At 39.9% G+C, this 27,585-nt stretch overlaps 1 protein-coding gene across 5 annotated transcripts in view; it reads left to right on the forward strand.

Moving 5' to 3' along the window:
* The first annotated feature begins 10,713 nt into the window (after positions 1–10,713).
* CLSTN2 (calsyntenin 2) overlaps positions 10,714–27,585 on the forward strand; it is a 267,508-nt gene continuing 250,636 nt past the window's right edge. For all 5 annotated transcript variants that reach the window (XM_083868329.1, XM_083868331.1, XM_083868332.1 and 2 more), the window contains exon 1: positions 10,714–10,737. In XM_083868329.1, coding sequence (XP_083724455.1) covers positions 10,728–10,737 — 10 coding nt within the window. In that variant the 5' untranslated portion in view covers positions 10,714–10,727. The remainder of the gene's footprint in view (positions 10,738–27,585) is intronic.

Genomic DNA, 27,585 nt, shown 5'->3' on the forward strand with positions numbered 1-27,585 from the left:
CTCTGGCACTATGTAGTGAGCATCTGAAAAGCTTCTCCCTACGTGTGCCAGAAGAAATGTGGGGGCTCTGCAGGAACTTCTGCAGACAGATGGGGCAGGTAGTTCTGCAGCAGAGAGAACAGGAGGGCATGGAGAGGAACAGATTTCAGTTCTTGGCTTTTGGGTGGTGGGGTATGTTTGTTTGGGGGTTTTGTGTGTTTGTGGTTTTTATTTATTTGTTTGTTTGTTTGTTTTTGTTTTTTTCCCTGGTGTTTTTGTTTTAAGCTTTCGTGATTTCTTATCATTTTCTTTGACTAAATCTCAGAATTTGGAAGATTTGTTAAGATTCCCAAGGCCTTGGTTTCTAGCCATTTCTAGTAACTAGGGGGCTGTTGAGACCTGTGGTTAAGATGAGGCTTTTTGCCATCTTAAGTCAATTGCAATCTGATTGCTTCAATCTGTCACTTCGATATGTTCACCACAATTATCCCCATCCTGCCCTATCAGAAGTGCCTAAGCATATGTTGCAATATTTTGACAAAACACTTTGCATTGAAGGCTTGCTGAACAGGTCTGCTGGGGACACATTTCTGCAAAGTCAACAGCCAAGCCCAATCCTACTTAGCACTTTATGTGTAAAATTTCAGCTTCCCTTTAATGGATATTTCCCCCATTTGGCAGCTCTTGCATGTCAGAATCCCCAGTGACAGCTTAGCAAGGTGAGCAGGTATTGAAACAAGGTGCAGGCTGCTAAAGAAGCATGTGTACAATTATGGTTTTGCACAGAATTTTGATTGCTTTGCTAAATCTGCAGTAAGGACTTGTTCATTAGGATCTTACTTGAGGAAAATGCCATGTGATGTTTTCCCAGTGAACTTTCTCTCAGAGTGCGAGATGGGCTGGCAGCCAGCCCATGGTGCTGAGGAGAGAGCCAGGGCTGGCACCTCGAGGAGGGCTTGGAGCAGTCAGCTTAGGTCTGCTCTCATTTGGCAACAGCTTCTTTCCTTTCTTCTTGGGAAAGCTGTGTGTGGCCTCAAAGGCATAAAGGAGATGTAGGTTTTGTCACCTTTGTGTTCAGGCTACTCACCCAAGATTATTAACTGCCTTGGAGTGGGTAGTTCAGCCTAACTGCTCCCTGTTCCTCTGGAATATCTGCATACACCTGGAACTTTCTCAAGGCTGACTCTCAGCCTGTCTGCCTCCAGCTGCCTGCTCTTCAAGCTCTTTACTCTGTCAAGATATCAGATGAATTTCTGCACTTGTGACTAATGTGTAAGGTGAAGTAAAATTTAGAGAAGTGATTAAATCACTCAATAGGATGTAATTCTTTTGAATAATTGCCAAGAAGTCACCTTCTGCTTTGAAACTGAGGCTTTCTGTTGTGCTTTGCAATCTGCAGCCTCTTCCACCAGGCAAGGGCACACGTGCTTGTCTGCTATTTTTTTTACATTTTGTCTTTGCTTGCCTTTTTCCACCAAAAGATTCTTGTGCTTGAAAGTATGGTGTATCTGCTGAAAGCCAGAAAACTACTCAGAATTATTTTCTGCACTGTATATAAATGTATTTTCAAAGAGAAGCATTAAAGAACATATTAAAAAATCCAGAAAACCGGATTTGAATTGATTTCCCAGTTGTATTATAAGATGAAAATGCTTTGCAGGATCACCCCTCTCCTACTTCTCATCCCATTTCTCTGGGTTATGTGTCATCATTTCCATTGTTTCAAAGCAGTGACGTTGAGCACCTTTGTTGTCACAGCTGGTGTTGAGGCTGGTGGGGTGCACATCTGACCCAGAACTTTATTCATGCAGCATATTTCACATCTTCATGGAGCTGCTTCAGCCATAGCAGTTAAAAATAATTCACCTGATCAATAAAAACACACAACGGAACACGGCAAACACTAAACAAAAGTTTTGCCAGCAATACTGTTCAAATTATGTGTTTTTGTATCTATTTGTATTGTGTCAGAACCTATTTCAGTGTAGATCTGTTTATATAACAAATAAATGAGTTGTGAAGTAGTCTGTAATCATGTTCTGGTCTTTGGAGAAATTTAATCAAAACTATTTTGAAGGCACTGTTTAAAGAACTCCAATATTTGTAAGAAATTTCATGTGAATGTGAAAACAAGATTGGTGCTCCCTCTGTAGGGGAGCAGCATTTTTGTGCAAAACAGCTGCACAGACAAAAACAGACATGTAAATTAAGAATATAATTTAGCCCCACACACAAATCAAAATTTAATAACTAAAAAAAGAACCTTAATATTAATTCAAGAGACCAGTGTCTTACTGCTGTCGTTTGTGGACTGTTTGTTTTTCACACCTCCAATAAGGATTGAAAAATGGGTGTTTATTTTTCAAAACAGAAAAAAATGCCCTTGGGATTTGCATACCTGCAACGTTCTCTGTTGAAGTCTCAGCATATCTATTAGCTGCTTTGGAAAATATATGAGTTTGTTGTGAGGTGACAGATCATTTGGAAAAAGAGGAATGAGAATGAGATGCTTTCACCTACTAAAGGGGCCACAAGTCTTCTATTCAGGCTGCAGAGGTCAGGAAATGATGATGTTTGCTGTCCGTTCGAGCTCACAGGTGAGAGATCGCTGGGTTCCAGCTGCACATTGCAGGGATAACTGCACTGCATTTTCATTTGGGGTTTTAATGACCACATTACTCAAATTTACATTTCTTTCTTAATTGGACACTTGGAGGAAAATTTATTTGGTAGTTCTGTGTTACAGTTTTCATCTTCAGCAACTTATTAAAGAGCACAGTCTTGGTCAGAATGTGTTCAAAACACCTTGCCTGCTTAAAAACTAACTGTACAAGGATAATGAAAGGTCTAATTATCACTGCAACACTGCAATTACAAACTAATTCTCAAATGCAAAATATACCTCCCATATAATTACTGGGATCAAACTGGATTTTCAAATCATTTATCCTGTTTAACTGGAATGCCTTCTAAAATTAACCTGTCTCAACATTATAGGAGGCAACTTATTCCATTTTTATTGTTCTTTTGGTTTTACTGTACTGGGAGTTTGTTGGTGGTTTTTTTTTTTTTTTTTTTTTTTTTTTTTTTTTTTTGTTTTTTGTTTTTTGTTTTTTGTTTTGTTTTGTTTTGTTTTTTAAGATACTCTGTGAGTATTATTCTAACCTGGAAATCAGTGTTACACTGAGTTTGTGCAAACATACTCCTGAGGATTTTCCTGCAGGAAGACACTGAGAAAAACTAAAAGACAGAGTGAAATGTTTTCTTTAGGATCCACTAAAAATAAGTAGCTAAGTAGTAACAGCTCTGTGTTTTGACTGTTGTTAGATGAGTGGTGGCTGGGCAAGATGTACTGGTTTATTTTAGAATTAAAAATAAGGGCATGAAACTTAGCTTGGTTTTCCTATTGATTGTCTTGGTTTTCCCCTTTCCCTGGCTTCATATTCACTCTTTGTCCAAGTGCCTTGATGTTTTTGAGCCAAGGTCCTTATGTATCTGATTATTTACTGATTGCAGAATAATTTCTGCTGGAGTGATGGTTTGAATCAGGGACTAATACAATTACCAGACAGAATAATAGACTCCAGATTCCTGCAGGTACTTAAAACTTTTGCAGTGTATTAATGTTCCATTCATTCTCCCTCATTACTGTGCCTGGAGTCTGTCCTTGGCTTGCTTGCCATTTTCTTTGGGCACCTCAAAGGTGTCTCTTCCACAGAGAGAGGACTCTGCATTAAAGATAATATTCCTCTCCTCTGTTCCTTGTCTCTTTTAAGCAGTAAGTCTGTGGAGAGGGAAAAACAAACATGGCTGTTCACATTCTGGCCATCTCAGGTCAGCCAGTTCCTCCTCCACTTTGGGAGGTCTGGGAATAAATCACAGCTTCCTTAATTTTCTTTGAAATGAGTCAGGGATGGGTGGATACCAATGGCTGACCTCCAAATCCCAGATGACGAGGAAGAAATTTATGTTCCTAGAACCTTGATGCATTGGTAATAATTTTTGGCTTAGTCTGATTCTTTTTTTAATGCAAAAAAATAAATTCTGGGGTTCAGAAATTAAATGCTTTCTGGTCCGATGGAAAATAATTTAAAAACCTCTCCTAGTGTAATGGCCTTGGCAAGTTGTAGGTACACCATTTAAACAGAGAATCTCTTTAGTGACTTGTACTTAGACTTCAGTGGTGTCACAGCCTCTAAAGTCTCAGATGAGCTGACCTGGCTTCCAGGGCTTCCAGATTTTTGGAACTTGTAGCTTTACTGTGCTGTGACTCTTCTTTGCAGGCTGATTGTCCAGAGAAAGAGGAGTTTGCTCCTTGTTGTAAGGACTTTGTCCAGAAGTAGCTCCCCATGGAGAGGGGAACTGGGAGCCTGAACAGGGACAGGCCTTGGCCTCACCCAGGGGTAAAATGAGGGAGTTGGGAATAAATTTTGGTGCACTGCATTTCCTAAAACAAATACTTCATTATATCTTTAACATGGAGGATGATGAAAATGTACCATGAAAGCCTAGTAGAAAAAGTGTTTGAAGTACTTAGCAAATCCAGAATTACATGCTTAGTTATATATAGGGTTGGGGTTTTATTTAGTTCTTTCTGTAAATTGTGATGATGTTTTTTCCTTGGAGATTATACCTCTGCTCATTTTAAGTTCTGTGCTAAGAATGTGCTAAGTCATTACAAAAAACATTCAAGTTATTGTAATCTGTGCTCTGTCTTTTTGAAATTGAAAATAGCAATCTTTTCAACAGTGCATATTTGTAGATTAGTTTATCTGAGAAAGAAGTTCTACATCAAGATGAAAGGGAGGTTTTTCAGCTATAAAAGCCAATTTACTGCAAAATCAAATTCAGAGTTTTATTCCAGTGGGGAAGTTAGTGGTGGGAAAGGTCATCATCCTGTAGTATAATCTACCAAGTATTTATGGAAGTTACTGTAATACCAAGATACTACTTGGTGTTAAAGACAATATGAACCTGAAAATCTCTTTTTGTGTTGTTGAGTCAAAACCAGTTTGGGTCTTTGAACTGAAGAGAGGGTTTGGCTCTTGGCTTTACTGAGAAAGAGAACATCATCTGTGTTTGGGGTGAGTTCCTGCTTGGTAGAGGGGAGGAGGAAGACAGTTCATTGCAGTCACTAATTCCCATTTTCTTTTGCTCCCAAGACTACCATGAGCAAGGACTTCACTTACTTTGCAGAAAAAGGGAAAGAAAAGATAGATGATAAAGATCCTGTACTTGTGGGCTACTGGGTGAGAAAAATCTTTCTTCCTGCCCTTGTCTTTAAAAAAGGAAGCGCAGAGTTGCAGAAGAGCAGGCTGTCTTTTGAGACTTTTTTTATCCCTTTTTCTTTTAAACCTTTCTGTAAAGTGAGACTGCACCAGTGTTGAGAACTGCCCTGAAAGACTTGGAGCTGCTCTTTCTTTTCATGCCTTTTGTCACTGCTGTGGTAACTGTGTCACGGTTCCCTAGCTGGCAGCCCCCAGGAACTGCTCCCTGGGGAAATTCTGCCTTTTCCAGTGGGCAGTGCGTGGGTGTGATGGGTCACTCAGTCTGGCCACCCAGACCTGAAAGTGTTACAGGTGGGAAGCCCTGGTTTGGACTGGAACCTTCTCTGTGGTTTTGTTTGTCTGTGCATAGCACAGGCACAGCAGGTAGAGCTAAAACAGGTAATTTGAATTTTATAATCAGCATGGCCAGGTCCCTGTCTGGGCTGTGTGCCCTCCATGCCTCCAGACCACCACTGCAGGCTCTGGGGGGAAGAGTGAGGAAAAAAAGGAAAAAAAAACTTGAGGATGTGCAAGGACTGCTCAGCAACAGCCAAAACTCTGCTGTGTTTTCATGCTGGTTTAGTCACAAATCAAGCACAGCACCAGGCTCACCAGCAAGGAGCAGAATTAACTCCATCCCTGCCAGACTCAGTGGGATGATTAGCTGAGATACCTGTCTCTTATGGTAATAGTGCTATCCAGCCTGAAAATTATAGATCTGTTATTCCAGGATGTGCCAAAGCTCTTTCTTCAGAACTAAGTTTGTCTTTTGGAACAGTAAAAATGTTGAGGATAAAGGTGATGATCAGATACCATAAATAAAAGTATCAAAGGTATATAATGCAGTGCTTAACTGACTGCTGGGCACATAAGTGTTCAGCTTATGTGTGATCCCGCAATGGGTGTTTTTGAGCAACAAAACATTGTCATTTAAAACCACTTTACTCTTTTTCACCTATAAGCCAATACTTCTAGTAAGTTAAATTCTTGGTTTCTTATAGAAGTCTTTTAGACCTCGTATCTTTCAAAATTCCTAAAAACACCACACAGAGTATTAGACATGGCTTAAACCAAGCTCTGCTTCTTTCACCCTGAATCTCATCTTCCTCTTTATACTGTCAAAATAAGTCTTGGCCTTAAGGAATCTAAAAATGGGTAGTGAGGTGGCAGATCTCTCTCCCTCCATAGAATAACTGGTAGTGTTTTCAATGAGATTGCTTACAGAAGAGTAGTATATAAACAAGATGAAGCTGTAACCTAAAGTAATGGGAGAGCTAAAAAAGATAATTATGGGATTTTTCACTTGTGCTTTCATATGATGTGATTTGTCACACCCAGGAGTGGGGAAAAATATGATGATTTCTCTTCTGTGGCAGGTCACTGTGGCCCAAACCCAGGGGTGGGATCTCTTTTGTTGGGAATAGAGGTGGAGATAACCATGGAAATGCTCCTCTGCTCCCTGGATATCAGGAATCCTGTCTAATTTCATACTGGCTGAAAAGTCTGTGCTGTCACAAACTTCTGCTCTCCAACATCTGCCTCATGCTCAGCAACCACAAAGATAAAGCTGGAAATATTGCCACCTCCTGTATGTGTATTTATATCATCTTGACTGCAAAACCCCCTCAGATAACTTCTAGTCTGCAAGAGCAAATAAACTGCATTTGTTACAAAGATGAAATGAATTTTAATAAATAGAAATCTAGATTTTCTTCTAAAACGAAAGTTTAGAGGTGGATAAATTGACCCTGTGAGTTATAGCCCAGCATTTCTCATTGGGGGACACTTGACAGAGTTGGCAAGCAAATATGAGTTGCTCTTTTAAATCTTGGCTTTTGACAAATAAATATCACTGTAGTAATGATGAAAAAAGCACTAACAAACAATCCAGTGAACGTTTGATATTTAAATTTTCAGGAAGTTTGAATCAGTGCTGCAGATGTTACCTGCCTGTTAACAGCTCTGAGTGATTGCAGGACCAATTTAAACAAAAGGGAAAATGATCTATGTTAGATATTACTCTTTGCACTTGAAGAATTGTGTAATTGGTGTAATTGTGTAATTGTGTAATTCCTCATTTTCAAAGGCTGGTGAAATGATACTATGACAAACCCTGTCGACATGTAGAAATGTAGACATTTTGGAGAGCATATGGCATGGAAAGGTATTTCTAAGCAGGTGTAACAAGAATTCTTCTCATAATGGCTGCAAATAATTCAGATAAATATGTCATGGATGGTTGTTCCTGACAGGAGGGAGTATATAATGTATAGAAATGATAACCTGTGGAAGACTGACTTTGAAGAACCTCATTTTTTGCAATGAATGAGCTCCAAATGTATGAAATTCTAGTACAACTGCATAATGAAGGTGATTCACTTATGCTCCAAGGTTTCTTCAAACTAGAAATTGCTTCAGGTGAGATTTTAGTGATTTATTATCATACTAGTCTACATCTAAACAGTAGCTAAAGGGGGATTTAAGTATTTTTACAGTTTGGGCTTTTTTTCTTCTATTACATAGAATTTTAGAAATAATTCTTTGTGGAAAATTAAAATAATCTTTCATTTGTTACCCTCTATTAACATCTGTCTGAAAACATTCATCTGGTTCTGGTGGTGACAAGACAGAAGGAAATGGATTATTGCCTTTTTAAATCTAAAATGACTAATATGAAGAATTCAAGTGATTTTATTTCATATATTTGAATAGAATTATGAATTTACAAAAGAATTTTAGGTGCTGTTTGCTGTTGCTGTTTCACTGAGAAATAATCACAAATTTATTCTTGCAATTGATTTTTGGATTTATTGCAAACTGAGGTGCAATGAAGGAAGCTGCTGGCATTACATATAATTATTATAAGTTTATTGTGATGGTATTGTGATGCAGATCCTGGAATTTTATATATGGAGGAGAGGTTACAAAAGGTTTTGAGTGTTTGTGGTTGAATATAAAATTTCAGCTGTGATCAATCAATCTGTAACCTGGTTATAATGTATAGATACATTTTTAGTTTTCTTTAAACTGAGCTAGATTGTTTTAGAAAGCAAGAAGGGAAAATATTCATCTCAGAACTAAAAATCTCAAGGATTCTGATTGGTTTGCCATCTGTTCATTAAAAATGAGCATTTGAATTGGCATCTAATCTTAGTGTTTGCTGACATGTTAATAGACATAAAATGAAATCAGAACTTGATTCTGACCTTCCTCAGTCCAACCAGTCCTGACCCAGTTATCTCATCCTTCACCTCCGAATCAGCAAAAGGGTCTGAGTGAAATTGTAAATTCAGAATGTGAAGCAGCACAAACTGACCTCATCCCCATGACTCATGTTTTGTGAGCTCACACAGGGGCAGGAAGAGGCAAGACACTGGAGGAACACAAAGCCCTGTGAGTGAGCTGCTGTGGAGAGACGTGGTGGGGGGCCAGGTGGATGCTGGAGCTTTGCCATGGAGGATGTCTTCTCCATTACACCCTCAAGGACAGAAGGGGTTTGTTGGGGCAGAGAGGACAGCCCAGATTTCCACACAGATCTGATAAGAGCTGCCCATGAAGTCCAGATGGGAGGAAGGGGGATGCATGCTTGGAAAACTGAGAAGAGAAAGAAGGAAATGAAAAACAGTGCAGTTCTCTTGGTATTTGCTTTGAATTTTTTTTTACTTCAGTATCCTTCAGAAAAAGGTGCAATTTCTGCATCTCAGACTGTTACATCAATTGTAAATAACTGCTTTATAGATTTTCTTTTTAAAAATAAATTTTAATGCAACTGAATTAGCAGGTGCCATAAAATTGAATTCTGGGATGTGATAGGAATAAGGTAGTTTTGCTACCTGATACAGGCTGATGTTAATTATAATGGGTGCTTTTTTAATTTTTAAGATTCTGTTACCAAGATTCTGGAATCAATAACATGAAAATAAAGGACTGTGTCTGGATTTAGTGGAGCTTTAAAATCTGTTTTAGGGTTTAAAATCCCAGATATTGACTGCATACTTCACCCCTGTGGGTAACTTTCTTCCATACATCCATTCCTGGGAGAAAATGTTCTACCTGATGGCACTGAAAGATGAGGAGGTGCCAGAGCCTCCTAGAGAGATCTTCAATCTTGTCCTTCCACAGCCACAATGTGGTGTTTTCCTTGTTGCAGGATGATCAGGCACAGGAAGGGTATAGACAAAATCGTACCTGCACCTGCTTTCCAGCCATCTCAACCCATTGGCTCAGGGAATGGAAAATGCTGCTGAAAATAAGGTGTCTTCTGGAAGCAGTTTCATGCCTTCCATGGATTTCTAACATGTGGATGTAGGCCAGATACCCAAATGGAATACCCGAAAATGTATGCGTCGGGTCTAAATCTAATATAAAATTGGAAAGGTAGGCCAAGGGGAGGATGTGCATGGAGATCCCTTGAGATTGCCTCTCTCCCTACAAGAGAGATGAGGGATAAGAGAGGCTGTGGAATCTCTATCCTTGCAGATACTGAAAACAGGCTGTGTAAGGCCTTGAGCAAGTACATTTAGCTTCAGATTTGGCCCTGATTTGAGGAGGTGGCTGCAGCAGATGGCCTTGAAGGGTTCTTTGACTTAATTTATTCTATGACTCCATTTTCCTGTGTATAAAAATATTAGCAGTAGCATGTGTATTTTATTTTCAAAACTGACATTTTTAAATGGATGCAAAATGTTGTGTTAATTGTACCTTGCCATGTACACTGAAAACTGACAAGATCAGATTTGTAACAGTGGTTATTGGCTGAGCTAGTTTGATGGTTTTGAAAGAGAAAATGTTTTTGGGAACTGCTATCACTGTATTTGGTGTGGGCTGGTTAAGAGTGAGAAAGCAGAAAGGATGTACGGGCTAGTATTCTTTCTGGGGTGAACAGTTATTTTGGTATTGAAGTGACAGAAGGAGACTAAATAATTACATTGCTCATGTATTTCCTAACAGAATAAATAAAAAGGGGTGAAACTCCCTGAAATGTTTGGATCATGTGAAAGACTTGATCATCAGTGTATTGTAATTGCAGCACTGCAGTTTTCTGAGGCATTTGCTAGAAAGAGCAGTTGCAGTAAAACATAATCAGCCCTTTGCATGGTAATTGTGCAGGGTGTTCAGAGCTGCACATTTGACACACTGCAAAAAGTGTAATTTAACAACAAGAAAACGCTTGCAAATCATGAGAAGTAGCAGCAACTGTGTGGTGCTGAGTCCTGGGGAAAAACTGTTTTTTCATGGTTAAAAGCTGAGATTGAAATCTGGGCTCTGTTTTTCTGTGGAGAGGCACTACACAGAACAGTGTAATAAAGCTTCTGTTGAGAAACACAAGTGTGGCATAAATCTTGTCCCTTCCACAAAATACTGTGGAGACTTAACTTTCCAGTTTGTGCTATTGTGTCTGCAGCTGAACGTGGAATGCTTCTGAGGGAATGCTCTGTTATCTGGGATTCAGCCAGGGATACTCTTCCTGAGCAGGAGGAGATGTGGCCAGGTCAGTACCAAGCAAACTGAGAAGGGCAGGAAGAAAGGTAGGAGCAGTGTCCATCTTATTTCAGGGACATAGGTGAAGGAGGAGATCCACCTAGGAACTCTGGAAAATCACAGGTGACTTTTGCATTGGAAATGGATTTGCTGGAATCCTGTGCCTCAGGAACTCCACGTGGCCATGATGTCTGAGCGCAGTCCAAAGGCACCTTGGTGTTAAATCCACTCTGGGACTCATGTTCTTAGACCAAGAGCTATAAAATTTATGTGGGCAGAGGCTGTTGAGCTAGACATAATCATTAAAATAAGAATATAAGTATTGGAGCTTGTTCCTGTAAACACTTGCTGCAAAGTATCCTGCTCCCTACTCAGTGAAGTGGGGAAGCATGCACAAATCTTTGTCAAAGCCTGGATCACAGCAAGTGCAGGTGCCTAAAATTAAACACCTAAATAAGCCATCTGGATTTGAGAACTCCCAAAGCTGCCATTAAAGAAATTAATGCCAAAGGAGAGCAATTTCCACTAATGCTTGGGAGGGGTGAAGTCACTTGAATTGCTGTTGTCAATAATTTTGATTCTAGTTGTAAAGCTCAGGCTGATACTCTGCTGACCAGTAAATATTGTCTATTGATTCTGTCACCTGAATTAATGTCTCTGAACTGAGTCCTGCTTCCCCTTAATGCTTGCTTTGTTAGTATCAGATGCAAGAGGCAGAAACAGTGTGAGATTATAATTTATTGTTTTAAAACATCAGTTTGGGGTACATAAAACAAATGTATAACCCGTGTGAATACTTAATTGTGGTGGTTAATATAGGGCCATTGCATTTGTGTTGGGAAGAGATGGAATATTGCATGGTTTGGGGTTTTGCCTGATTAGCACTTACTGCACAATGCTGTTCAGATGATTGAAATATTTTAGTAGCCTTTTATTCTTTTTTCACCCAAAGAAAACCACGCACATCTAAAATTGCTTTGTTAAAGTAAGAATGAGGTGAGTTTTACTTCTGAAGAAATAGTGTTGTCATAAAAACATGTCCCCCAAAGGTAAAGTTTTCCATTAAGAGTGGAAGACTTAGTGAATGTACATTAGAATGGGATATCTTCTGGTAATAGGCAGTCCCAGGAGCACTTGCTCTCAGAAGCTTTTTACAGAGCAAATCCTTGAGGATCTTTTATATTTTTATACCATACAAACTCTAGTCTGTCTCTTACATGTGTTGTATAATTCTTTTTTTGTTCTTTTTGACCTTCTGACCTTAACTTCTTGGCAATTTATTAAACTCCTGATAAACTTTTTAACACCTACCACTTTTTCCCTGCAAATAATAGCAAACTGCTGTTTCTGACAAAGTTCAAGTTCTGAGTTTTTTGTTAAGTTGAAACAAGTCTTTTCCCCATCGTTAAATTTTAACCTTTCACATTTTTGACTATTTGGCTACTAACATAGCTTTACTTTTAATGAGAAAACTCACAGCAGATTTCTTGCCAGCTGTCACAGTGAAATGCTGGGCATTTAAAGTTATCAGAGAGACGAGCTGCAAAATGGCATCAATTGCTAAATAAAAGGTTTGTCAGGAAATGTGTAAAAATTACACATTTATACTTTCAAAGACAATTAATTACAACTGGGCTATTTCTTCTAACCTACCTTTCAATATTTTAAAATGCCTCACAGTCATATTAAAAATATGATATTTCTTTGATTTTGCTGGGCCTTGTTTCCAGTTCTCTTTTCCTTCCTGTTACACAACTGCCTTGCTTTGCATTATTGACCGATTCATATTTTAGGATGAATTTATGATGGTTAAACATGGAGAAATGCTGCATTTCAAGATTTCTACTTTAAGCTCTTCAGTTTAGGTATCCTCTCAGTCTTTGAAATGCAATTTCCAGAGGGGATAGTTCAGCAAAAAATTCAGTTGAGCACAGTATTTAGGAACTTTCCAGGACATGAATTGTTTTCCTTCTTTCTGAGGGTGTTGGCGGTGGTTGTCTGTTTATCTCTTGGAGTCCTATCACTGGAATGGGGTGGAATGTAATGTTCAACTGATGCAATTTCTGATGTATTTTCTCAAGAAAAGACATGTATTTGCTGCATAGCAGATTAACCCTCGCTAATATAACCCATCATATGCATGATATTGTGGGTGCAGTTTGTTCTCTGACGTGAGGGAGGGAAGTGAGTCCCAAGCTGTGGGTGTGCAGTGAGGACACAGCGTTTGTGGCTCAGGGCTCAGAGCAGGCTTTGCCCTCCTTGACTACTGCAGAAAGATTTACTTATTTAATTATGGAGGGCCCTGAGCCCCTGCTCTGTGGTGCACAACATTTCCTTCCTGTGCTCCCATTGACATGGGGAGCTGAATCTCCTTTCTGGCATTCTCGTGTAGAGAAGCATTCTTGTTCCAAAGCTCCCATCCGAGCTTTCAGGGCTTGCAGAGGAGCCGGAACCTTTGGACACTGTCCATGTTCTGCACAGGGCACTGTGCTTAACTTACAGCTGGGGCAGAACCTTCCCACAGCCTATTCAGATATAAATCAGAGAAATAAACAAATCCAGGTCCCTGCAGACCTCCTGTGTCCCCTCCCTGCTCCAGGCCCTCCCACTGCAGGGAGAAAAGTGTTTTTCCTTCCCATACTCAAACTCACCCGGAGGTTGGGCTGGCACTGCCTGGTGTGGCTGCCTCAGGTGCCTCACCTAGTCTAGTCTGCCAGCCTGCATTTCCAGCTGCAAGGACTGGAAGTTTTTTAGGACAGACGTGTTTAGTGTCATTTCAGCACTCTGGCTCCTGGTGGCACCCCCAGGCAGAATGAAATACTCGTTGGTTGGTGTGACCTGCATAAGACCTGCATTGGAGACTGGGTATTCTGTGGCTAATCTGACCTCTGCTTAGGTCTCTGCTGGAAACCTTTTCTTGTTCTTGTCAGACTACTTCAACATCTGAAAGTACAGTCTTTTCCTTGGCAATTAATCCCTACTTCACATGAAGATCTGTATTCAAGCAGATGATGAGCTGTTGTCTGATCTTCTTGAAGGAAGAGTTGAAGCTTTAAAAACAAAACCAAAATCGTGCAGAAGAGCAGCATTTTAGAAGTGGGCCTGACAGAAGATACCATTCCTTTCGAGATTACAGGCAGTAAAAGGTCCAGAAGTGAAACAGTCAGGAGCTTTGCTTTTGTTGTTCTTTCTGTGGAAATAGTGTAGGGGATATAACAAAACTGAATAGTAGGTCATTCCACATTGCTAGTGGAATCTTTGACGTTTGTTCAGGAATGAGGTAACACCTCATCAGCAGCTCATTTTTTTCCCACCAAACCCACTGTGGTGTTGGTGTTCTTGCACTTTTGTAATGGCATATGATGGTGGGGGAATTCAGCTCCTGTGCTTTCTCTGGCACCACTAGCATATCCCAGATGTCATCTGAGCTCAAAGCTCAGATAAACTTCTGTTGGCAGAGCAGGTACAGGGAAAATTATTACTGTTAGAACTCTGATACCTCAGTAAGATCAGGATGTACTGCAAATCTTGTATGAAATGTGTAATCTTATTTATATGGATTTGATTTTACTTTGACGTTTGCCAGTTCTGTAAAAAAGAAAAAAAAATCCTTGAAGTATATTTGCTATTTCTGTTTTCTTCCCCAGAAGTTTGACCATGCTATTCCAGTATAAGTTAGACGAGAGTTTTCAAATCTCAAATATTCATAACCTGAACTACTTTTGTCCAGAAAATGATGGGTCGAATTGCCAGCTACTAATCACGAAGAAGGATGTTTCTGGAAGGGCAAAGTATCTAAAAACTGAAGCTAGAGCATTGTTTTAAACTCCCTTCAGACTCTGGTATTTTTATATGCTTCTGTACCAGTTGTGTGTTGAAGAGTTGCAGCAGTCCTTTAAAATTTCCAATTATTCGAGACCTTCCAATTATGTCTCTTATTGATCAGCATGCTGGAGACTCATCTAGGCAGAACCAGTGATCTGTGACCCTGTGGGAGGCCTCTCAGTTCAAAGCTTGTGGATAATTCAGAAACAATAGTATAAGCCTTTGTGGGCTTAGGATGTTTGCAGAGGAATTAATGCACTCACTGGTTCAAAGGCTTTGCCAGCCAAATGTCAGCTCAGCTCCCTGTTAAACACTTTCCTTGGATGTGTCACTGGGAACCTGTGAAATTACACTGGTAATCTTCATCAAATTCCAAATACAAACCCAGCACTTATTTGTTAATAATGTAAAAAAGCCTTGAACAGAAAAGCCCTTCCGTGCTGCAGCACTTCCTCCATTTCATAAATGGAGGGAGAGAATAAATACAGCCTGGTAATTTCATGCCTACTTCAGTGGTCTCAAGGCCATAATTTACTGAAATGTAATGAATTATTCTTTGTGAGGTTAATCAACCACGACATGGATGATTATTTTTTACTTGAAGCTTTTTTCTTTTTTTGTGTGGTGGTTTGTTTTTTTTTTTTTTTTTTTTTGTTTGTTTGTTTGTTTGCTTTTTTGGTGGATTTTTTTGTTGTTGTTGTTTAGGTGGGGTTTTTGGTGGGTTTTTTGTTTGTTTTGTTTTGGATTGGTTTTGGGTGGGTTTGTTTGTTTGTTTGTTGTTTGGTTTTTTGTTTTGTTTTGGGTTTTTTTTTGGTTTTTTTTTTTTTTTTTTTTTTTTGGTTTTTTTTTTTGGTTTTTGGTTTTTGGTTTTTGGTTTTTTTTTTCACCTTGGAGAGTAAATTGCACAGGAATGCCTTTTAAGATGGGGATGATGGATGATGGAGCATCTTCCATTTTCCCAGAAATGAAAAATCTGCTATGTGATTACGTTGTGAAGAAAACATTGATATGAAAACTTCTCTGCTATTATGATTTAGTGTTGATTCTGCTCTGTGTTTGGTTCTACCTCCACTGGTGTTTGTCTGAGTGCAGAATACCTGATAACAGCCAATTCATGGTTTTTCTCTAGCCCCTGTGGCTACACACAGGAAGTTTAGGAAATTCCCAGTTCAGGCTTCACAGTATAAGGAAACTCAGCTTTCTGTGCACCTTTCTGGTGCTTCAAAGATATTGCTACAAGACAATAAAAATGAGGATTTATAGGAGTTATAGAGATTCCATTACACTGCTAACTTCTGAAATTTCTTCAGGGTTTTTTGTGGTTTTTTGTGATCATTGACAGACTGTGTATTATTAGCCTTGAGTGAAATAAAGGCATTTAACTTTCCACAACATATGATTTTTTTTTGTTTTTTAAAGATTACAAAAATTGATTTAAGTATTTTTCATTTTTAAATTGCGTTTTCCTCAAGTCCACAGTTCAGCTGCCAGGATGTTTTAACACACCTGGAGCTGGGTGAAAGTAGGAAATTCTGTTGATGAAAATGTCTATCAATGTTTTCAAATCTCTTTTGTCACAAAGGGATTCTGTCATTTCTGTCCAGAACCGTGTCTGTGCTGAAGTGAACCCAGCCAGCCCCAAACTCACTCCAGTTTCTTCAGAGTTCACTTTCTATCAATTGTACTTTGCTGGAAGTTAAACCGTGTCAGTGCACGAGGAGAGTGAGTTAGTGCAGTGGAGTCTGGGAATGGCCATGGGCAGTCAGCTGCAATCTTTCATCTTCTCATCAGGAGAGCCCCTCTGGCACTGCCAGGGCTCAGCCTGCAATATTCCCTCTGAGCCACCCTCCTGGGGAACAGAGGTGCCTGACTGAGCAGCTCAGAGTGTCTGCAGCTCGACTCTGATCCTGTGAGTCCCCAGAGAGCTGCAATAACACAAAAAATCTGAGTTAGCTCAGCTCCTGGTCCTGGTTGTGTGCTGGCCCACCTGGCGTGGCAGTGCTGGCACAGGGCTATCCCACCAGTCTCCCTGGAAATGCTTCCCTTCAGAAACAGCTGGAACTGCAGCACAGTGCTGTGGTAACAGTTCACATGTGCCAGTGTTCACAGAGATTAGCAAATCCTGGCAGGAATGTGGGGTATCAGCTGTGATCGATGTGCCCCATCTGATCAGGATGCACAGCTTGCACGCAGGATCATAACAGGAATTCTGTTTGGTGATTGACCTGTGTGTTCAGTCACAGACACTGGAGTTCATCCTCTTGCTCAGGCAGTCTGCAGCACAGGGCTGGGATGGGTGGATCATGGCAGAGAAACAGGGGCTGCCTGGGTAAAAAAGGAAAAAAAGCTGTCAGGACCTATTTATCTTCTCTCTTCCTCTGCTACCTTTTGATTAGTTTATAAACCAATTTACTGTGAATTTAACTCAATAAGTAAGAAGCTTTATGAGGAAAGTGGATGATCTGAGATGGTTGTATTTGCTTTTGTAGAGTTCTTAATTTTTTATTAGGACAAGTAGAGATCATATATATATACACAAACACACATATTTTTCTGTGCTGGATTGTTCTCTTGGCATTTAAATGTCCTCTGCAGTTGTAGGGCGCACACAACGTTTTAAAGTAGATAGAAACCATTATACAGAGTTTGTGCCAGATTATACAGGAGCACAAAAAAGGGAGAAAACCCACTGAAAAAATGATGTGTTGCAACCAAAAACTGTGTATGTTTTGTCAAAATCATGTGTCCTCTGTCCACCAGCAAGAAACTGCTGTGATCCTGATTAAAGACACCTGCTCATTAGCTAATCATTTATCTGTTGTATCAGGTGTTTGAGCTATTCAGGTTTGTTGTTTGCAATTAAATTCATGGTGGCCACTTCCTTTTTATTTCCTAAAAATAAACAGCCAACTTTCCTGCTACAAGCCTGGGGAGTTCTCATTTCAATGGGAAGTGTTGTAAGTGTTGTTTTTCTGTCTCAGGCCACCAGGTTAGCCAGTGTAGGATTTTCAGACCGCCAGGTGCAATCCTGAGTCTGGCATGATGTGAGCTTGATTCCTTTCCTCTCTAAGCTCTGTAGTTGTGGTCACTGGGGCTGTTCCCCAGCTTTTTTCCTGTTCCAGAAGCAGGAGCTGTGTGGAAGCTCTGCAGTACAAGATGCTGTAATGTCACTTGTTTCTACCCACATGGATTCCATTGTAGCAGCTGCTCATTTGATCAATGTAGATATCAAGCACTGCTTGGTAATATAGGCATAGAAAGAAAAAAAAAAAAAGACTTTTTGAAAGGCTTTTATATTTAATTAGTTTCTATCTCTTTAAAGCCATATGGAAGTAAAGGTTCAATGGCAGGCCCCTCAAAATGTGATTTGCTCTTATAATAACATGGAGCTACAAAAAAGCCAGACATCTTTGTTCCTGAGGTGTGAGTTAGCTCTGTGTCCAGTTCTGTGACCTCCCTGATGAGTTATCCTGGAGTGTTTGTTAAATAATAGGTTCCAAAAGACGTTTACAAGGTCACCCTGACAGGTGAAGTCTAATTTCATGCATCACTGACTGATTAGTTCAACAGGAGTGGATATTTAGGGTATAGAAAATCTCTCTCCTCCCCAGAAAAAGAGATGCAGCATTTTTTGCAGGTAAGGCAATTTCCACAATTAGAAACACCTTATCAGATTTCATGAAATATGTATTTCTCTTTGCAAATTAAGCTTTCCTCGCAATCAAGCTTTGTCTTAATTGCCCTACAGAAAATAACTGCCAATAAACACCAACAAAAAAATCATATTGAAATAATTCTGTCACTAATACTTGTTGTTCTTCAGAAAAGAGTAAACAGTTCCTTACTGGTAGCTTGGTTTTGCCAGGAAGTGCTCTGTGAGAGCAACTAATTGTTGGTTTGGGGTTTTTTTCAAGATACATGCTAAAAGTTTCATCTAATTCCATGTACTTTTAGTAGCTTGTTTAACAGATAATAAATCAGTTTATTATGTCAACTTAAACTTGATTTGGATGTGGCCCAGCATATCCATGCCTGTCATAGTGCACTCTGCTGGCTACAGAAGTTTAGTGAAGTTAAAATGGATTGTTTCAAAGTGCCTTCTCAAGTCACAAATTATTTCTTTTTTTGGGGGGAAGGAAGGAAAAGGGATTAAATTAGTCTTCATATGACCCAAGAAGAAATTAATACATGGTTTTCCTGGTGTGTATCCTGCATAGTTGTGCTGTTTGGAATACCCATGATGGGTGCCAGCTGGGGGATTGTGGAACTGAGCATGGGAAAGGTTCAGAGCTGAGATAATTGATGCGTGTGAGCTGCAGCCTGAAGTGCCTTTTTTTTCAGGCACCTCTGGTAAGCAAATGTGTTCTTAATGCATGGAGTGTCTTTCCCTGGAGACACTTCAAAGGAAAAGTGTCACTCAGGTCACTAATCAGCCTTTGTTTGGCAGTGCAGTGCACGGTTACTGAGAGTAGGAGAATCCATAAGGATTATTCCTGGAAGGTGAACGGCAGCTCAGTTACCAGGGAAAGGATTGCTGCATATATGGCTCCAGGTGCTGTTCTGCTGTGTTCCAGACAGCTCTCCAAAGGCATGGGCTGTGCAGAGCTTTGTTTGTGACAGGTTTCTGCTGCAGGTCTGTGGCTCTGTGCTCTGCAGGTGGAGGTGACATCCCAGGGCAGCTGCCCGAGCAGGGATAGGGACACTGAGTGCTCCAGGGCTGCTCTGCACCACCTCCTGCCTTGCACTGGGCTGGAAGCTGCATCCTCTGTGAAAATTACATTTTTTAGATACAAAATTGCTGTGTTCATCCTTTTCTTACCAGTTTATCTAAAGAGGCAGAGTGGATGGAGGTAAGGCAGGGATGAGGAACAGTGTTCCAGGTAGCTGAGTAAAGACATGGCTCAGCTCAGCTGTCCAGATGAAGTTTCATGGGATATCAGTCCTTTCAGTCAGCAGGGAGGGGTAAGAAAAGTCCTTTGTGCTGAGACTTCCAATCACCTCAAGCTGTTCTTGCATTCTATGGGCTAGAAAAAAAAGGGCTCACTTGATTATATAACTGCCAATGTAGGGGCGGGGAGAGAGATTCATGGTAGCAGCTCTCTAATCTGTCAAAACCCCCAGATGAAGTAATGGAATTCAATTATGACAATTTGAAGTTGAAATAGAAATTGAAATGAGAGGATATTAGAAGCAGTTAATAGAATAAAGTGGACTCTTTCTACTGTAATGCTTTTCAGTGGACATGCCAAGCCAGCATCCTGTCAGGGTTTATTCATACAAAAATGGATTTCCTCCCTGGCTGACAGAGCTGGGCAGTCAAGGATTTTAAGTTTCTTTCTACTTTCACTTTGAAACTCTGAAATTGAAATACTTAAAACAAATGCAGATTTCAAATTTCAATATTGAACAGTTCAAGCTGAACTTTTATTTTATGGAATTCAGAGCTCTTTTTATTCCTCGAAAAAGGATGTTTCAGTTGCATCTGTGATTGTACCAGGATGGTAATTGTGAAAATGGTTCTAATCATGAAAAAAGTGCAATGAAATTTAGAGGAAGAAGTTAATTCTCTTTTTCTTCTTACACAGCTTATCATTTCAATAAATCAGAAGTTGTAAGATAAAAGGGTATATTAGAAAAAGACAAAATAAAATAGTAATTCTGGCAGCTGGCTAAGAAAATATTGCAAAAGGTCGTGGAATTAAGTGCACATTTCTTGCAAAAGGTTGAAGAATCCCCTCAGGAAACACCTTCCACTGCCTGGTGGATCAGTTTCTAATGAACAGCTGGATTTTAGCTTCAAGCAACCAATGGTAAATACCAAAGTACTGTGTTTGCAAGCACATTTTGCTGTTGACTAGCAGACAGCTGGGCTATGTTATGTTGGACACGAGGTTTTTCAGAAGTTGTGTTTGGAAGTGAAGGTTTCTGGTCTGCATGGGAGGCTGCATGAATTGAAGCATTTTATGTGCCTAGATTTAAGTGTGCTTTTAAACCCAATATTTTCAAACCTACCTGTCTTGTGAAACATTGATGCTCTTCCCTTTGTTATGTAAATCTGTAGAAGATACCTATAGTCTAAATGGGATGATTTCAAATTCATAATACTGGTTTGTAATTAATGCCGGGCATAGTTTAGCACAGGTACCTGGTCTGTAGGATCTGAAAGCAAAATGTATATTTTATGATTAACCACCTTATCAATCATCTTCAGTGTTACAGAACATTGCAGCTTTGGAAAACTCTCTTCTCCTTTAAGCATCCTCCCCTGCTTTAACAGCAGCAGCAAAAAAAACCCTTAAAAAAATCCCAACAGTATCCCAAGGAGTTTATACTGTTAATGTCTCATGTCAGGTTTTCTGGACTTGCAAACCTGTTAAGAGTTTCCCAAGTAGAATCTTTCTGTCCCAACTCCCAGACTGGAGGGTCTGGCCATCTCCTGTTGCCATTTACATAACATCAGTCCCAACAAGCAACTTTTTGTGTTCCCTGCTGTCAAAGCCGCTAAACTGCTTTTTATTGACACCTTGTTCCATATAAGATGAAAGCTGTTAAATAGGTTGCTGTGTTTCCTACCTGAAACAACATTTAACAAGTAAAATATGTGCCAAAATCACTCCTGTTATTTTCCTGGTACTTGTTTTAAGAATTAGTAGAAGATTAGGAATCCTACACAACTTAACAACATTGTTTAGATGCTATCAAAGCCATAAAAATCAAAATAAAAATTAAAAAGTGATCTTGGCCTAAAAGGACCAATGGAGGAGGCTGAGACACTGGCCATTGTGTTCTGGATGCTCCCTTGTCCTCTCCCACTTCATCTGGTCCTGCTGAGCAGGGGCTGCCTTGGTCCTGGAGGAATTTTCTCTGCTAGGGCCATGGCAGAAAGGACAGGTAGGACAAGCAGGAATGCAGTCCTGGGGCATCCTCCTGTGTGGAACACTGGTCAAATATTCATCTGTCACTCATGGCTCAGTTACCTTGACCATCTGCCCTTTTCAGCAGTGGGTACTGAGACAAGAAGGAGCAATTCCTGATATGAAATTAAAACTAAATTTATTATTTTTAAAAATCCAAAAGAATTAAATTAATAAAACAATATTTCTGCCTAGCTGAAATAATAATTAGTGTTTTGGTTTTGTTTTCCACAAAGCTAGTTGTAGGCAGTATCATAGGGACCATTTGCATGACATGGCCTATTGAAGTTCATATGACCAGACAAGTTTCCTGGCTTCAGCAGTCCTCACTTTGCCTCACAGAAGCATATATAGGGCCAAATTTTATTCTTGATATAATTGGTTTTATATGGATTAGCAGCAGGAAAAGTCTTAGAATTGAATAATTTGGCTGCTGTTTTATGTCTAATGTGTTCTTAACTGAAGGGGCTTGAATGAACCAACATAGATTCTTGATAGTAGTTCACATGTAAAATCCTAGGAGTTAAAAATACTAATACAGCATGTGCCTTTGACGAAGACCCCCATTTGCTTTGTGATATTTTTATATCAGTGTTTGTGGGGTGACTTTGCCTATAAAGGTTCCTTTTCCATCTGCAGCTGATTTCTCACACAGTTATTCCTGGGAAGAGATGATCCTCCTGAGCCTTTGTTAGAACTGAAATTCCTCCTCTCAGCTTTAGGCTGAATGGTTTTTCTTTTCTCTCCCTTGAAGTCTGCTGCCACTCCAGGCCTAGAGCTCAGGAGTGTGTGTGAAGCATGGCAGCCTGAATTTCCCTGTTCACCTGCAGCTTCCTCTCCTTCTTTAGGGTAAATTTCTTGCTCTGTTCTGGAATGAGACTTAACAGGGTCACTCCAAAGGCTTGGGGAGGTGGGATGTGCTTTAGAAAAAAAATTAAATTAGAAAGCATGATTCTAGACTGAGCACTTCTGTTACATCCTTCCAGTTTCCCTGTCCTGAGAATTGTTCTTATAATGTGTCAGTTAAAAATGAATGCAATCCAATGAGCAAGAGAAAACCCCCTCCAAATATTAGGAAAGATAGGACTACTGAAAGCACATAATTATTTTTACCCAAATTGATACTGTACTTGGTTTTGATAGGATAAAAGTTGAAGACATCACATTTTATTCTTAAATAAATCTACCACACAAACATCTCAGTTCATGCCCAGCTCTGACTTCACAGATGATTTATAAGAACTTTCCTCCTTTCAGACAGTGCATTTGTCATCTTTTTGTCTGACTGTACATTGAAGTGATGATAAATGTTGGGAAGTTTCATAGGCATTAATTATTCCATGAAAATGGAAATAATTTGCATAGTTTCTAAGTAATTCTTGGTGGGTTTTTTTAGTTGAACTTCGAATAAATGTAATCATTATCTACATGCTGTGTGAAAATAACTTACTTTTTGAGGCTTTCAGATTCTTTATCGTGCTGAAACCTTTATAATTAGTGTATTATGAAAGAATATTTGCTTGGCTCCTTGCAAAAATGAACTAAGCAACTTACCTGGGTGCTAAGAGACTAAAGACATGGCCAAACAGAAACTAAACTGATATTGAACAAAATTGACTTATTTTTCCACTGATCCAAACTTTAAAATCTTTATCAAAGAGAACAACTCCATGATCTCTTTCTGACCACCTCTTAATCTCCTTGAGATTCTGGGTGAGGTGCAATAAACCGATATGTTGGTAAGTAGTGTGGCTTTTATCTAAATGCCCTGGAGGTGTATTACACCTTATCCCTTACAGTAAATGGAACTTTCACACCTCTGTGCTTTCCTCCTGCAGCCCAGGATGCTCCTGAACATTGGGATCCTTCCCAGCTCCCTGCCTTTGTCACTTGGGGTGTTTCAAATTGCCACCAGCAGTGAAGGGCGAGTGGCTGCAGAATGGACCTGGTTGCCTTACAAACCTCAAAGGTTGGGCATTCCAAAAGGGTAATATTCAACACCAGAACCATGTTAGGTTTAATGTTTTACTGAAGGAAAGTGGGCCAAGGCAGCTACTGATGCCTGAGCTGGTTAACTGAGAATCCAGCCACGTGGAAAAAAATCTTTTAAAAGGAGTGTAGGTTTTGGGTGAAATCTGCATGTTCATTTTCCTGCACAAGTGGACTTCCCTTTCCAGAAAGTTCAGCAATGGAATGCTGAGACAGTGGATGCATAGCAAATTATTTCCAGCTAGTAAAAGTTCTCCTACTGCACAGGTACAAACAAAGGTTGGCTGGACTGGCAGAGGCCCATTTCCATGCCTGGGATTTGGGACTGGATGCAGTTAATTGATAGAAGTGTTGCTTTAAGGGTACCTGCCCGAGCTGCGAGTGTGAAAATGAGCAGCATTTCTCTCAGTCTTCAAAACTCAAATAATCTTGTATATTTTTCTTGTTAATTAAGTATAGTTTTAAATTTTGAGAACAGAATGCTTGAGGAGGTTCAGGACACAGTTCCTTGCCTGTCCTGAGAGGCACATAGAGGAAAAATACGATCGTTTTATTTAAGTACATAATAGTAACAAACCCTCTAAGTTTTTTTTTTTTTATTATTTCTTTGCAATTTGTGTTCCTACTTTCCATAAAGAACTATTCTACCATTATCAATACATCTTCCAGATGACGCCTTGTCATTTGATGACTCTTATCTGAGAAAGTACATTTTTTTTTTTTTTTGGAATATTATTAAAAATTTCACAGTATAAAGACATTTTATTACCAACTAAATTATAATGCTTTTAAAAAGAATGTTACCATCACAGACAACTTCATATTTTACACTCTAGTAATTCAGGTCAAAAAATCCAATTGTATAACTGGAGATACACAAGATCACACCAGAGAAAGGAAAAGCAAAGATTTGAATCTCTAGTTTGATGTTAAATGCTGGACCTGGATATATGCCCTTCTTCTCTGTTGTGTAACTTCAGTTTTAACACTAAAAGCCTAAATTTGGAATTGACTTCTTGAATCTGTAAAGGATTGTTTTATTAAATTTTTTACCTCAAATCAGTGAGACTGTTCACTTACACTGAAAATCTGTTACATATTTACAGCCTCCAAAGTGGAGGCTTTAAAAATAGAAATGTGTCAAATAGGTTGTTTCGAAGCACAGCTTGGTCAAGGCATTCTGTAATTTCAGTTACATCCTGATGAGCTGAATGACAAGACCTCCATGGCATCTGTTACAAAGCATGGCAGAAGTAACTGCACTTAAAAAAATATCTGGGAGCAGTGTGTCTGTTCCTCACTGCTTCAGCAGATTCTCCTTCAGCAGAGAACACAGGAGCAGGTGTGAGAGCCCTGCCCAGCTCAGTGTCCTACTCCAGGTGCTGCTGCCTGGGGTGCTGCTCCCTGGGCTCCTGAGGGGTTGTGACTTTAATGTGATTTCAGTCAGATTCATTTTCAGTAGATGCTTGTGTAGGTCTGCCAAGGGCTGCTTGGTGCCGTGTTTTTATTAATTAATAGTAAATCAGATTTATTTTATATCTGCCTCCTGGCCTGATGAGCATGTTGTTGTACACTGGTGCTGATCACAGCAACAAGTTCTAGCCCAGGGACTGAGGTTGGGAATTTTGGGGGTGTCTCCTGGGAGTACCCTGCTCTCACCCCACGCCTGGCAGTGCTGTTTTCTAGCTCCAGGGAGGTGTGAGAGCAGCCAGGCAGCACTGCCTGCACAGATGCTCTGATTTCTCTGATTTTTCCAGCTACAGCAGAGATAATCCATCAGAGAATCCTGCCCATCCGGGGGATCACAGCCCAGTTCCTCCCCAGACAGAGGAGATGTGGCAGCTCACTGCACCCTGACAGCTTTTACTGGGATCACTTACTCCTTAGAGAGTGACAGTTGGTTATAGTTGCTCTAATTGCTGTAATAATTGAGGATGAGATTTTATTAGACATTCCTCTCTACTTCTGCTGGTTTTCTAGCAGCTTGTAAACATGTAGAGTAAATTCATTGAAGAAGGAGTAGTAATTTTAAGCTGTAAAGTCCACTTAAAACCTTCTTTGTTCACAGGATTAAAGAGCAGGAAAATGTAATTATTGCTGCACCACAAGTAAAGGTAACTTTGAAAAAAAATTATCCCCTTTTCTATTGCATTGTTCTTTTCCACATTTGAAAGTACATGGAAAATCTCTTTGCTTTTTTGGTGAACCTGAGAGATTTGCCTCTGATTCTCTACTCCTACTCTCAAAACCAGTCTTTTTGCTGCCTTTGGTCTCTGAGTGTCTCGAGGCTGTGGGTGTGCTCCTGCTCTGATTTTCATCAATACTTGGCAGCTTCAGTTCTGGAAAACCAGATGACAGCTCACAGACACAGTGAGGCAGTTTGGTGGGGTTTCATGGATGTCTTCTGAGGTGCTGAATGAGGTAATTTCTCACTCCATAACTTTATTAAGCATCTGGAAGAAGGAATGTGTGTTCACAGCACAAGTCTTTCAGTGACTGTAAACCAGAAGCTGTATCTGCGTTATAGGAACAGAGATCAAAATTACTTGCCTTTTGGAAAAATATGATCCCAAATAGATCTGTGGAAAATCTCGGGAGAAAGATAAGTGTTGGATAAAAACAAGGACTGAAGGGTTACATGTGTGACCAGGTAAGACAGAAGAAAGGGAAAGGTGGGGGTTTCTAAAGAACTAGGCAAGAAACCAGTAGGTGCAACACACTGAGTTTAGAAATGAAATTATAGACAGTTCTTATTCCACACTGGGAATGCTACATTCAGTTCCAGATCTACAGCAAAAATAAGTAAAACATTACAGAAAATTGAATAAAGGAAGGGATAAATTTTGAGGACTAGATAGAAAGGAACTCTGAAAAGCAGAATATGTGTAGTATCATTAATGTAATTGTCAACATATTATTTCTATGTAAGCACAGATAAAGAACTCAATTTTTGTTTCAAGTTCACTCATGAGGAGGGCAGTCAAGGGGTATCTTTAATACATATACCAGGGGGAAAAAAAGTTGTAAATAGATCCTTTTAGTGCTGCTGAGGAGTTTCTCAAGGGAAGTGTTACCACCTGGAACATTCCAGCTGAAGTTGGGAGAGCACTGGGCAATGTGCTGTAAGAAAGGAGCCTTTGTTAGTGAGGGGGCAGCAGATGTAGCTGGACACTGATGTGAGATGTGATCTAGACAGGATCACACAGGGAAGAGGGGGAAAGGCAGTGGGGGACCAAACTGGCTTATCTGAGTCTCTGAAAATGCTGTGTTTATTTCAGACTTGCATTAGCCCAGGCCAGAGCAGTCTGTCCTGAGTGCTGCTCATGGATGTGTCACTGAGGAGCTGTTTCCATGCTTTGCAAACCAGGATTGCCTCTGAGGTGATATGGCTTGAACTTGGGAAGAACCGTGTTTATTGTGGCAGTGTCCAGTACCTGTGCAAACCAAAGCCAGCCCTCCAGGGGACAAAAGGGCACTGAGCTTTTCCACATCTGCTCAGAAGAACAGGCAATATTATGCTTTTCTTCCATTCCTTCTTCAAGACTGGGATAACTGCTCAGTCTGCATAGTATAAATACTTAAAGTTTTCTGTGGGATTAGGGATTTAAAGGAGAAATATTATAGCTGCAGTGTGAAGTAACCAGATTATGGTAGAATTGTGTGGGAAGAAACAGGATCAGTACTGGTCTAATTGAAGTCAATGAAGAGGCATTAATTGAATGAGGGCTTCAGTGTGACTTTGGGAATGATGAAATTCAAATTGAAAAACAAATTGACTGAATGTTCTTGTGGTGTTTCTGCTGTGGACTGTGAATTTAGGGAAGTTAAATTCTGCTGAGTGTTGACCAAAATACTTCTCTAAAGGGTATGAAAACAGGAATAGCAGCTCAAAACCAAGCCATCACCTTTGGGGTGTGAGGGAGAATGTAGACACAGAAGAGCAGGCAGGTGAAGGTGTTTGCAGACTTCGTTTTGCTGTTGGGTTATGGAGGTTAAATTTTTTGTGAGTTCTTTCTTGGTTGTTTTTTTTGGGATTGAAAGAAGGGAATTTTTAAAGAAGCCAAACCAAAACCAAAATTAAAGAGCTGTCAAGCTATAACCTAACCTTGGAAGCAAGAAGAAAGGAAGGT

The sequence above is a fragment of the Zosterops lateralis genome (genome assembly GCF_965231275.1).
Source record: "Zosterops lateralis genome assembly, chromosome: 10".
Lineage (NCBI taxonomy): Eukaryota > Metazoa > Chordata > Aves > Passeriformes > Zosteropidae > Zosterops > Zosterops lateralis.